Raw genomic sequence first — 13,336 nt, forward strand, 5'->3', positions numbered from 1 at the left:
CCTCTGCACTTTACTTCCGCACCTCCTCTGAGTCTCAGTGTGCTTTTCTCTTTCCTTCTATTGTATAATTTCCACTCAGCCAGCCTTCCTGTGGTTCTGGATGAGGTCCGTTTTCTTTTAGTTGTATTTTTGAAGTGGTTTTGTGAGGCAGCAATTTCAGGTGTTTTCCTATGCTGCCATCTTTGTTTCTCCCAGGTTCTCTCTCTCTCTCTATTTCTCCTCATTACAGCATTTCCTTTAGCATTTGGTTTGATGGGGATAAAATTCATTGGCTTTTTTTCTTTTTCTTTATTTTCTTTTGATCTGCAAATGCTCTTTATTTCGCCATCTATTTTGAAGATAGCTTTTGTTATATCTTGGTTTCAGACCCTTGCTTTTCATTACCTTGAGTACTTCATGCCATTTCCTTCTGACCTGTAGAGTTTCTGCTGAGAAATCAGCTAACAGCCTATGGGAGCTCCTTTGTAGTAACAAGTTGCTTTTGTATTGCTGCCTTTAAGATTCTCTCATTGTCTTTAATTTTTGGCATTTTAATTATGATGTGTCTGGGCGTGAGCCTGTTTGGATTTTTTTTTTGATTGGGACTTTCTGTGCCTCCTGAACTTGTGTGATTTTTTTTTTCACCAGGTTATGGATGTTTTCTTTTTTTGGGAAGTTTTCTGCTATTATTCAAACATGGTCTCTATCCCTTGCTCACTTTCTTCCTTTTTTAGTACTCTTATTATATGAATATTGTTATATTTCACTTTGTCCCACAACTCCCTTTAGTAGTCTTCCTGTTTATTAATTTTTTTTTGTTCTTTCATTGAGTGATTTTTAAACATAAAATTTTATTTATTTCAGAAAGGAAGGAAGAGGGAGAAAGAGATAGAAACATCAATAATGAGAGAGAATCATTGGTAGGCTGCCTCCTGTGTGCCCCACACTGTGGATCAAACCCACAACTCAGGTATGTGTCCTCATCAGGAATCTAACCATGACCACCTGGTTCATAGGTTGAGGCTCAACCACTGAGCCATACTGGCTGGTCATGATTGAGTTATTTTTTTCTGCCCTATCTTCTAATTCACTAATTTGGTACTCAGCTTCCCCTAATCTGCTGTGTATTCTTTCCACTGTGTTCTTTATTGGTATTATGGCATTCTTCATAGTTATAATATCTTTTCTTACGCTCTTGAGCATCTTTTCCATCATTATTCTGAACGCTATGTCTGATTAATTACTTATTTCCATTTCATTTAGCTCTTCTCCTGGAGAATTGTCTTGTTTTCATTTGGGCCTTTTTTTTTGTCTCCCCATTTTGGCTTCCTGTTTGGGTTTGTGTCTGTGTACTAGGTGGATCTGCTACTCTTCCCAATCTCTAGTGCAGGACAATGTCAGACATTGTTTGTGACTGGCCTTGAATACCCTTTTTGGAGCTATCAGCAATCCATAGCTTGTACCTCCCTCTACTGGTTCTTTTTGCCTTTGGAAAGGACCAAGATGTGCACCAGGGTCTGCTTTTCCTAGCCCCTGCCCTGGATTAGATAAGACAAAGACTCAAAGCATCCAGAGGTCCTACTCTGCCTGCAGTCCTGTTGAGATTCGGTCTTGATTAGGCTCAGGCTATGAACCAAGAGGTCTTCGAATAGGGTGGGTCAGCTGACTTCCCCTCAGGCATAAACCCCTTGCATAGCAGAGGTTCATGGGAGAAAGATTTCCTGCACAATGTGAGGGAATGGCATAGCACCAGAAACTGGGGGGTGGCTGCCTTCCGGCTCCAACCCCAGAACCTCCAATCCTGGCTTGTGCTCACGCAGCTCCAGTGTACTCTGCCTTCCTTCTGCCAGAGCCCAAGGTGTGTAGTTGCACACAGAATTTTTTGTGTTGGCCCTTAAAAGGGTGCCTGCATTTCCAGCCGTCCTTCCCTGGCAGATAGCAACCCTTCTGTTTTTCAGAGCTAGATGCTATGTGGGCACCTTTCTCAGTTCTGGTGCTCTAAGCTGGGAACTCGGCTTGAGATTTAGACCCCCGAGTCCTCAGTGGGAACCCCCACAGGCGAATAGCGAGATATCCCTTCAGAGCTTCAGCTCCCATCTATGGGAGCCTGGCCGGCTTCTTTGCACCTTTGCACTTCCTCCTAGAGCAGCCGTGGGCAAACTATGGCCCGCGGGCGAATCCGGCCCATTTGAAATGAGTAAAACTATTGAAAAAAAGGACCGTACCCTTTTATGTAATGATGTTTACTTCGAATTTATATTAGTTCACACAAACACGCCATCCATGCTTTTGTTCCGGCCCTCCGGTCCAGTTTAAGAACCCATTGTGGCCCTCGAGTCAAAAAGTTTGCCCACCCCTGTTCTAGAGGCTGTCGTCTCCACTTTCTGTCCTTGGTTATCAGGGTTCTCTCCAGCTAGTCTTCAGTTGATATTTCAGGGTGGTATTTCTGTATTTTAGTTACATTTCCAGTTTGGTCCTGGGAGAGTGTCAGTGTAGTTTTCACTTATTCTGCTGCTATTTTGGAATCCAGGGCATTTTTGATTCATTTAGTTTCTTAAAAGCTGCTGCATACCAATAAAAATGCATCCTGTTTTTTTTGTGTGTGTGGGGAAATTTGACCCTTTTTTTTTCTAGAGCATCTTGTGAATGGATAAGCCTTTCTAGGTTAAAAGTTCCCTACTTGGCCAAGGTAATTCCAGATTATCTTTGGTAAGGTTAACCCACTGATTCAGAAAATACAGTGTCTGGGACCAGTTTTTATACATGTAGTTGCTGGCATCCCAGATGGAGGAATTCCAGATTATGTGGAGCCAGAGAGATAAATTTTTCTCTTTTTGTCATTCTTGATACTTGAGGCCTTACCCTGGACCCAGTCCATCTTAAGTTGGACCCAGGAAGACCTCAGAACCAATCTGGGTTCTAAGTTGGATCCAGTCCAGTTTCTGTTAAATTGGCTGGCCTCAGACCCAGTCTGTTGAAAGAAATGCTTAGATAAATTTGGAGAGCTCTTTTAAATGCAAAAGTTTTGGATCACAGATACCTGCACACTCCAGATGCAGGGAGAAAGCATTGAGCAAGGCGGGCTCAGTGGGCAACCGTACCTGGCTGCTTCTTGTTCTTGGGGACTGTTGAAGGTCTCCTTAGGGTCCCATGTCTGACATCAGAACAGTTGAAAGATAAACTGAGACATATTACAACTTCAGGAGTTTCTTCGAGCAAAACTCAATTTAAATCAGGCAGCACCAAACCAGAAGTGGTTAGAAGTGCTCCATTGTCTGGAGCTGAGAAAAAACCTTTATAAAGAAAAGGTAGAAGCAAAGTAAAAAAATGATTGATTGTCTATAGTTAGTTGGCTGTTTGTGATGGCCCATCCTTAGGTTCTGCTTTTGTAACATTGAGGCATTTAGAGGCTTAGTTTGGTTTTCTTATTTAGGTGCCAGGACATTAGAACCACCTCACTCTAATGACCTCCTTGTTAAATTAATTGGGCAATTACAGACCCCAGAGTCATGGATGGAGTAGTGATTCAGAATATACTTATTATGTTAAGTATTCAAACAGATTTATCATTCACTTATTTATTCTTTCAATGATTGTTGAAAGCCTGTGTGCTATGTGCCAGACACAGCTTTATGTGCTTGGCATGAATCTGTGAATAAAATATAGATTCTTGGCCCCATGGGGATTACCTTCTGGTAGGGAAAACAGACGATACTTGTTGTAAGTCAGTTACATGGTGCTTTAGGTGATGAGTGCTATGGATTATTGGAAGATTAGGTGTGCTGGTATGAAGGGAGTAGGGTGAGCAGTTCTAGTTTTAAATAGGGTCATCAGAATTTCTCACTGAGAATGTGAAATTTGAGCAAAGACTTAGGTGGTGATGGAGTTGCCCGTGTGGATCCCATGAGAAAGAGCAGTCCAGGCACAGGAACAGACAGTGCAATGGCCCATTCACCTGGCATTTTGGAGGAAGGAACTGCAATGAGAACCGCATGGCTGGAGTAGAGTGAGCAAAGGGGAAGTGTGTAGGAATGAGCTCAGAAAGGTAATAGGGACCAGATCACATAGGGGCTTGTAGGCCATCTACGGACCTTTGCTTATACTCTGAGTTGGGGAGTTAAGGCAGATTTTGAGCAGGAGTGACATGCTCTCATGTTTTAAGAACCATGTGGCTGCTGTGTTGAAAATGGTCTGCAGTGGGCAAGGGTGGAACTAGCGGGGAGACCAGATAGATCCAAGATTCGGAGCTACTGCAGTGTCCAAGCCTGAGATTCTGGTGGTGGTCCTGGCCTGAGGTGGTAGTGATAGTGGGCAGATTCTGGATGCATTTGGGTGCAATTTAGAATACCAGATTAAAAAGTTCTCAGGATCCAAGGCTTCCAGTAGCACCTGTGTGAATCCTTGTTTGAGGAAAATCTGATGTGGTTGAGAGATATCCAATCATGGTTCCATGCTTTTCCTTCTGAGGCTTTGTGTGTGCATGCATACAGGGCATGTCTCTCCAGGCCACTGGTTAGCAGTCACATACAATAGGCAGCTAACTGAGCTGGTGCTAATTTAGAATAGAAAGTTAAGCAGCACTAAATGAAACTGTCTGGTCCTTAAGCCTCACACATCTCCTCTTGATTAAACCAGACATATTTTTATTAAAAACATATGCTGTCACTCAATTAAAGTTTCTTGTAATAATGTGATGGTAAAAGAAAGATAAGATTCAATTTTCCCATCCCTTTTCTCTCATGATCTCATTTGTGCCCCTTCATTCTTAGACTCTGATACTACTGAAATCATCATGTAGTTTGACCCTAGACTTTCAAATAATTGACTTGAAAATGTGTAGTCAGTTTGAGGTGTCTTCTGATGTGTGTGCAGTCATTTTCTGTGCAGATTGTTACTCCAGTCACCTCATGTGCTTGGAGGATACTTGGTTGTCACAGAGCTGCATTTCCTGTAGCAGGCTCTTTTGAAAACTCACCAGAGCAGTGGCTCACTGAAGTATTAGGTAGAGCACACACAGTTGGGTAGCGTGGCATGGCAGGTCTCCGGGACACTTCAGTTTTCATCTCAGTTCACATGCTATGAATAGTTATGAACTATTTTGTTCTGAAGCTTCCTGCCTAACCACAGTGGTTATTTTGGTCAGCTGATTTTTTTTTCTTTTCATTTTACACTTGCAGCAATTACTTATGAGGAATAACTATATATTCTCATTCTTGTGCTGTGGACAGCATTACCCTATTGGTTACTAAGACCATTTCTTGGCTTGGAGTGAGGGGAGCAGAAAGTAGCTTCATTTACTCAAACCTTTCCCTTTTATACTTTCAATGTGTGTTTTAGGAACTCTATAACGCAGTGATGTGGCAGGGGCAAGGTTTTCGATTTTGCAGCCTGGGCTAGTTTTGATGTGTGTGACCTTGGAAAGAAAAGTTCCTGTGTCTACCAGGAAGAGATCTTTTTATGGAGAGTACAAGTGGTAGCTCTGTATTTTTAGACCACATTTTTATGTGGCATTTATACTTCGTGGCATGGTGTCAGGGAAAGTTATCTTCCTAGTCTAGGATTGAAAGGCAGTATTCCAGTGTTGGCACTAGCTTAGTGAACCTCACTCTTCTCACCTGTAAATAGGCATGAAGACCTACACCTGCTGTCTGCCACAGAATTGGTAAGATCAAGTGAGCCAAGATGTATGAGAGAACTTTGCAAGTACCAAACATTCCTTTAGTTGCAGGTCATTGTGTTGTGTGGTTATCACAGAGCTGTGCCTAAGAGCCTTTCATTTCTGTCTTTAGCTTGCTATGGGGTTTTGGGTTAGTTGAGTGAGTCAGTGTTCTTGAATATAAAATAGGGGTGTGCCTAGGGGCTGGCAAGGAAGGAAGACTCAAACTGTGTTCTCTAAAAACAATTCTCGTTTGAAAATCCTATGATTTATGTGTTTGTGTGGGGGGAATTTTTGCTCATTACCTTCTCCCAACTTAATTGGTTAAAAATTTTCAAACTTACAGAAAAGTTAAAAGAATAATATAAGGAACACCCATGTACCATACAGCTAGAGTCTATAATTGTCAACATTTTGCCACGTTCACTTGATCTCTTTCTATACATTTATATATTGGTTTTTAAACTTTAATTTTTGCTTCTTTTGGTGTGCATTCAACAGTTCTCTTCAGAGTACAACAAAGTTAGTCGCTAGGCTGTAGTAGGAGGGGTTAAGTTGGAGCTTTTACATCCTTCTCATTAATCAATACCTTTTCTTGACCAGGATGAACTCACTGCTGTGAATGTAAAGCAAGGCTTCAGCAATCAGCCGGCCTTTACGGGAGACGAACATGGCTCAGCCAGAAATATTGTAATTAATCCATCGAAGGTATGCTAATTATCTGTGTCCCCGAACTTCTGGAAAAGTATGTGTATGTGATTCCCTGGGTAGTTAATGTTGATAAAGTACTGTTGTTTAAACCACAGTCCATATTCAAATTCCTCCAAATATCCTGTAAGCTGTCCTGTCCTAGGATCCAGTTAGGTCGTCCTGTCTCCTTAGTCCAGCGGTTCTCAACCTGTGGGTCGCGACCCCTTTGGCGGTTGAACGACCCTTTCACAGGGGTTGCCTAAGACCATCCTGCATATCAGATATTTACATTACGATTTATAACAGTAGCAACATTACAGTTATGAAGTAGCAACAACAATAATTTTATGGTTGGGTCACAACATGAGGAAATGTATTTAAAGGGCCAGAAGGTTGAGAACCACTGCTTTAGTCTCTTCTAATCTTCAGCTCTGCTCTCCAGCTTTCCTTGTTCTGTTGTTGTATTTTTGAGGGGCTTTCAGGAGTGCCGTCTTAGAAGAGTCTAGTTATTTTTCTTGTATTTTAGGCCTTTATTCTAGATTTTCCTTGTTGTTTTCTCATGATGGGATTCAGGTCAAATACATTGGGCAGGAAGACTACGTTGCATCACTTGCATCACATCAGGAGCAAGCAATACCAGTTTGCTCTGTTATCGGTTACACCAGTGGTTCTCAACCTTCTGGCCCTTTAAATACAGTTCCTCATGTTGTGACCCAACCATAAAATTATTTTCGGTGCTACTTCATAACTGTAATGTTGATACTGCTATGAATCGTAATGTAAATATCTGATATGCAGGATGGTCTTAGGCGACCCCTGTGAAAGGGTCGTTCAACCGCCAAAGGGATCGCGACCCACAGGTTGAGAACCACTGGGTTACACTGTTTGATCACTTAGGGTGGAGTCTGCGTCTCTGTACATCAAGATGTCAAACTCAAAGGCTATCACGGGCCAAATAAACAAGGTTTAAGTTTATGTGGATGGCAAGAAAACAAAAACTTCGATTTTCATAGAAACGTAGGCTTATTTTGATAGAGACATACAGAATACAAAGGGCTGAAATAAATGAGTAATCCTTAACATAAAACAATAGAACATTTTAAGAAAAATTAATATTTTTTTTTGAACATTAACTTACCAAACACTGAATAACTGCACAAATTAATAAGTGTAATGCAAATAAACCTATTTTTCTTGTTCTCTGAAAGTGCAATATTTCCTGTTGTGCACACTGAACAAGTCAGTACAAGACTAATGATGTGGCAATCGGCTGCTAAAAATATTCGCTGCTAGTATTAGTGGAGAGAAATGGTGTGCCTGCGCATAAGGCACATAAGGTGCATAAAGGAAATGAATGCACCACGATTATAATAATCAGTCATTAGCTAATGTTGTAGTTCGTTATTAATAATTATGTATAATGGGATATTGTAAATTAAGTTACAAAATTTTTATTAAAACAAAATTTATAAAAAATTTTAAAATTAATAAAAATTATTAATTTAAAATTTATAAAAATTAATAAAATTATTAAGTTTTTATTTCTTACATACCTTCATATTGGCTGGGCCGCAAAAATATTCATTGTGGGCTGCATGCAGCCTGTGGGCCAGGAGTTTGACATGCTTGCTGTACATTGTAACAGTAGTTATCATTTTCCTGTAGTAGACACTATACATTGATATTTTGAGACCATATGAATATCCTATTCCCCAATAGAATTTCATCCTATGATTTTAGATCAATTGATGATTTTTGCTGAGTGATTTTTTTGCTCGTGGATGCAAAATGCTGGTTTTCTAGTTATTATTCCTCATACATTTATTACTTGGCATTCATTTGTAAAGGATACCGCATTTATTAGTCTCACTTTTAACCCCTGGATTCTCTTTAAATCTGATGTATTATTTTCATTTTTCTTTTTGATGCTAAATTGTCTTACATTTGGACAGTGGGGTGCCTTTAACCTGCCTCTCAGGTCCTTTCTTTTGAGCATTTCCTCAGTTTGACACAGTACCATATTCCAGGTTCATGTCCTGTCCCTGCCCCAGCTCATATCTGAATGTTTGGCATGGTCTTGCTACTGGAGTATCATGACTTCTAGGCCCTTTAAGTGGACAGAGATGGGAAACACGGTTCAATTTCTTTTTTCCCCTCTTTTCATTCCTCCCTCACTCACTCCTTCCCTCCTTTCTCCCCCTTCTTCCTTCCTGCCTCCCCCTTCCCAAAACTCCCTACTCCTTACCTTCCTCCTCCTCTCCCTTCCGTCAGTTCTAACTCAATACCACAGGGTTTTTTCTTTTTCCTGTTTCATCTGTGTATCTCCTTTCTCCCAAAGTGAGAATTCTCCATCTTAGCAATAGATATCAATATATTTATTCATTTACTCTATCTTGCAATACACATAAAAAAGTTTCAGAATAAACTATACCGAAGTCTCCAATAACAAAATTATTATGTAAAAATTTCAATTTTTCTGCAATACTTCTCGTCTTACACTAACTTTCGTTAAGAGTATACAGCCAACTAGAGTCCCAGCTGGTTACAAGCCCAGTCCTGCAGTCTCCTGCTTCTCTCCTTTCAGTATCATAGATGCCGCTGTGTTCTTCATTAAGGACTTCCTGTCGGGTGGAGCAGCTGTGGCCATCTCCCAGCCGGTGGTATTCCCCACGGAGTGGGTGGAGCTGTGGCTGCAGTTGCACCCTGTCAGCAAGTCCCGGCAGATAAGCAGATGCCAGGGCATTGTAGGCTACCTGGGTCCCATCCCCAAGGAGCAGGGAGCCCTGTCCTTCTGGCTGGTAACAGATCCTTCCCCGCTTGGGCTCTCAACTTTGTCTCCGAAGATAAATACAAGCACATTGTCCTGGGGGCTGTGGACACGAGAACCCAATTCTGGAGCTACTTGCAGGGAATCAGCATCAGGTGGTGCCACTGGGCTCCCCCCTCCCGCTTTGTTTTGTGTACCTTGATTTTGCCCGTACTGGTCTAGCAGCTGATGTGGGCAAAGCTGGAGTGAGAGGGAAGTCAGTGTCTCTGATGACTGCCTGGTTCAGATCTCCAAATCCAGTGAGATGAAGGGTTGTACAGAGCTTCAGGGTGACTGTAGGGTACTGTCACCTACCGAGCTGCCTGCTTCGGCACCTGTGGCACTGCAAAGGGAATGCTCCAGATCTCCAGAATGCCCACATCTTCCTCAGCTGGTCACTGCACAGTCCTGCCCTGGCGATGGCAGGGGTGACTTCATCTGTTTCACAAGTTTCCTTGTAGCCTGATGATGCAGTCAGCAGGGACGAACTGATGTCGTGTTCACAGAGTGCTGGGCTGCTGGAGGAAGATTGCTCCTGACTAAGGAGGCAAAGCTTTTACAAGGATGCGTCGTCTAGTATTCTCAGAGGCCTGGGTGGTGCTTTTGTACTTGTCTTGTACGATGAAATCAAGAAGTTCCTATACATTATTTCCTAGTTCCCCACCCCTGTGAGCAGGCCTGCTGTATTATGTAGCATACTAGTGGCCCGGTGCACAAAATTTGCACATTAAAAGGGAATTAATTAGAGGAAATATTTTAATGTTGCTATTTTCCCTTTCTCTATAATAGAAGTGTGAGAGATTATAAACAACGACTGATAAAGTGATTAAACTTATTCTAATATCTCCCTGTACACCACATTAAGAGTGGAAACACTTTCAGAGTGCTTGACTAATTTCCCTTGTGATGAAGTAATTAGAACTTTAACTTTAACATCACATGCTCTTCAAACTCTAGAGAAATCAACATATAACTGATCATGTGTGAAAACGGGTTTAGGTAGGAATATTCCTACTCTGTCTAGAGTTTGTCCTTGTGATTTATTAATAGTCGTCGCAAATGCTGGCATCACAGGAAACTGTCGTCAAATCAATTTAAATGGGAGCCCAGTGTCAGATGGACAAATCATTCTTGGAATTAGAACAGACTTTCCCTCTGCAGATCCTGTTAATAATACTTCAGCTTCGATAATGTTAGATCGTAATCTTTTGATAATAAATCGGTACCATTACAAAGACCCCATTTACTATTAAGATTTCTCAATAGCATGATGATTGCACCCACTTTCAATTTTAATTTATGACACGGCCTTCCCAAAGGAGTAATACTATTAAGAAATTCGATGGGAACATTTTCCTTTCCAGCATCATCTGTTGAGTCAATGGAATCATCACTCAAATACGTGTGAAAATCTCCATCGAATATATCTGAAATTTCTTCACTTAATTTTTTAATGTGCCCATTTTTTGGACGAAGAATTGCATATATATTATTGATTTTTCACAGAGAGGAAGGTAGAGGGATAGAGAGTTAGAAATATCGATGAGAGAGGAACATTGATCGGCGGCCTCCTGCACACCTCCTACTGGGGATGTGCCCGCAACCAAGGTACATGCCCTTGGCCGGAATCGAACCTGGGACCCTTCGGTCCTTAGGCCGACGCTCTATCCACTGAGCCAAACCAGTTAGGGCTAGATATATTTTTAATATTATCTATAGATATACTATTTCCAAAGGCAGCTTCAATAATCCATTACAAATCATTTCATAGGGGAGTTCAATAATATCCATTCCTAAATGAAAACTGCTATCAAGTTTGCCACTTCCAAGTTTTACTAGCCATTCACTATAAGCAGAATCCTCTGATCTCATATTTGTTGTAATAGACAACTTTCTGAAATATCCCCAAACATTACAGTACTATAAACTTGTTTGTACTAATGGCCGATCGCATAGCATGCAGTACAATACTGAGACATTGTCGAAAATCCCAAGATGGAGAACTTTCCACCAAATACAACATTCAGATTCATAATTTCTCTTAATAATCTGTCTATGGCATTTATAGCATGACTGGATGCCATGGTGCATTCATCAATAATGAGAAGTTGGGCCTTTTTAATAGTTTTAGCAACTTCACTGTTTATATCGAGTCTAGAAATTGAAGTTTCCTTTAATGGAATTGGTAATTTATATTGGGAATCAAAGGTTATTCCACCAAGAAGTAAATTTGCAGCAATTCCTAGACGATGTGGGTAAAACAGTACCCTCACGACCTCTAATATAATGTATTAAAACTTTATACAGATATGCAGGTGAATAGGATTCCTAGCTGGCAGGCCCCTGACAGCAAGCTGGCTACCTGTCGATTCCGTGAGGAATGGGGCTCCCTCCTCCCTCCTGTCAGGGTCTGGTTTGAAGGCCAGCCATGCTCCCTGTTGGGCCAGACCCAGAGTTCCACCACGCAGTGGCCTTCACCTCAGCAACCCAGGACTGACTGCTGCTGGGTGTTCCTGGCGCTCCGAGGGTGGGTTCTTCCCTCAGGCCTCGTGGGAAGCAGCTCTGGGAGGGCACAGCCATTGCCAAGACGACCCCTGCAGGACTCACTTTCTTCTGGTAGGTGGAGCCTCGGGTGTGACACGTTACACCCAGGGTTTTTATATAAATAGATCTTGAGCATTCTTGGCAGTCTGTGCGCTATCAGTGGCAACTATTTACTGATTCCAAGTGGGAAGCAATAATATTGATCTGACCAGTTTTCTCTTAAATCAATTTCCATGATGATGATGGGACTCAATTATATTTTTTATTTCAGTCACTCCTGATAAAGAGCAAATTTGAAGAAATAATAAATATCTGAAAAATAAAAATATACAATCAGAATGTTGTATTAAAATTTTCTTGAATTAATGTGTGCTTTTTTCTGTGTGGTTATGTAATAATTAGATATAAATATATAATTCTTTTAATTTAAAAAATATCCTATCTAATAAAAGAGAAACATGGTAATTAGCATACGACCGCTACCTTTCCCATTGGCTAATCAGGGTGATATGCAAATTAACTGCCAGCCGAGATGGCGGCCGGCAGCCAGGCAGCTTAAACTGAACATGAGGCTTGCTTGCTTCAGTGACGGAGGACTGCAATGTTCCCCGCCTGCCTTGCCGGCCTCTGAGCTTGCAGTTTAAGAAACATTGTAACATACAGAAGCTAAATAAAACCCCAGAAACCAGCTTTGGCTGGGATCTCAGAGTTGGAGTTGATACAGATTATAGAACCGGAACAAACCAGATACCTGCTTAGAAGCTAAACAAAACCCCAGAAACCTGCTTTCAGCCCATGGGGATCTCAGAGCTGGAATTGATATAGTGTTTTGATTATAGAACCCAAACAAACCAGATACCTGCTTTCAGCAGCAGAGGCATCAGAGCTGGAGCCAGAGCTACAGCTGGCCCAGAATAAAAAAAAAAAAAAAGAATAAAAGGAGCAGTTGGGAGTGTCAGTCAACCACCAGCCTGAAAACAGCCCTCACCCCCTCACCCAGACTGGCCAGGCATCCCAGTGGGGACCCCCACCCTGACCCAGGACCCCCTTCAGGGCAAACCAGCCGGCCCCCACCCGTACACCAGGCTTCTATTCTATATAGTAAAAGGGTTATAAGCCTCCCAGCACCGGGATTAGTGGAGCCTCAAGGCCTCCCAGCACCGGGATCAGCGTGATAGGGGTCAGCGCCCAAACCCCCTGATCACCCTGCGGCTCTGTGTGTGATAGGGGGTGGGGCCACAACCTCCCTATCTGTCCTGCTCTGTTCCTGACAGGGGAAGGCGCCCCAACCCCCTGATCGGCCCTGCTCTGTGCCTGATAGGGGGGAGCTCGCCAACCCCCTGATCGCCCTGCGGCTCTGTGTGTGACGGTATGGAGCCCCAGCTCGCACACCCCACGGGCCCTGCTCTGTGTGTGACTGGGTAGAGCCATAACCTCCCCATCGGCCCTGCCCTGAGTGTGAGAGTGGCGGCGCCCCAACCCCCTGATTGGCCCTGCTCTGTGGGTAATAGAGGGTGGCGCCCCAACCCCCGCCCCCCCATGAGCCCTTCTCTGTGTGTGATGGGGTAGAGCCATAACCTCCCCATCGGCCCTGCCCTGAGTGTGACAGTGGTGGCGTCGCAACCCCCTGATCGGCCCTGCTCTGTGGGTGATAGTCGGTG

The 13,336-nt window shown here is 42.6% G+C and overlaps 1 protein-coding gene across 2 annotated transcripts in view; it reads left to right on the forward strand.

Annotated features, from left to right (window-relative positions):
- The window catches only part of MED12L (mediator complex subunit 12 like), a 398,615-nt gene that overhangs the window by 41,321 nt on the left and 343,958 nt on the right, over positions 1-13,336 (forward strand). For both annotated transcript variants that reach the window (XM_006758962.2, XM_006758963.2), the window contains exon 2: positions 6,239-6,343. In XM_006758962.2, the coding sequence (XP_006759025.1) occupies positions 6,239-6,343 (105 nt within the window). The remainder of the gene's footprint in view (positions 1-6,238; positions 6,344-13,336) is intronic.

This window comes from Myotis davidii, unplaced genomic scaffold, assembly GCF_000327345.1.
Source record: "Myotis davidii unplaced genomic scaffold, ASM32734v1 scaffold316, whole genome shotgun sequence".
Taxonomy (NCBI): Eukaryota; Metazoa; Chordata; class Mammalia; order Chiroptera; family Vespertilionidae; genus Myotis; species Myotis davidii.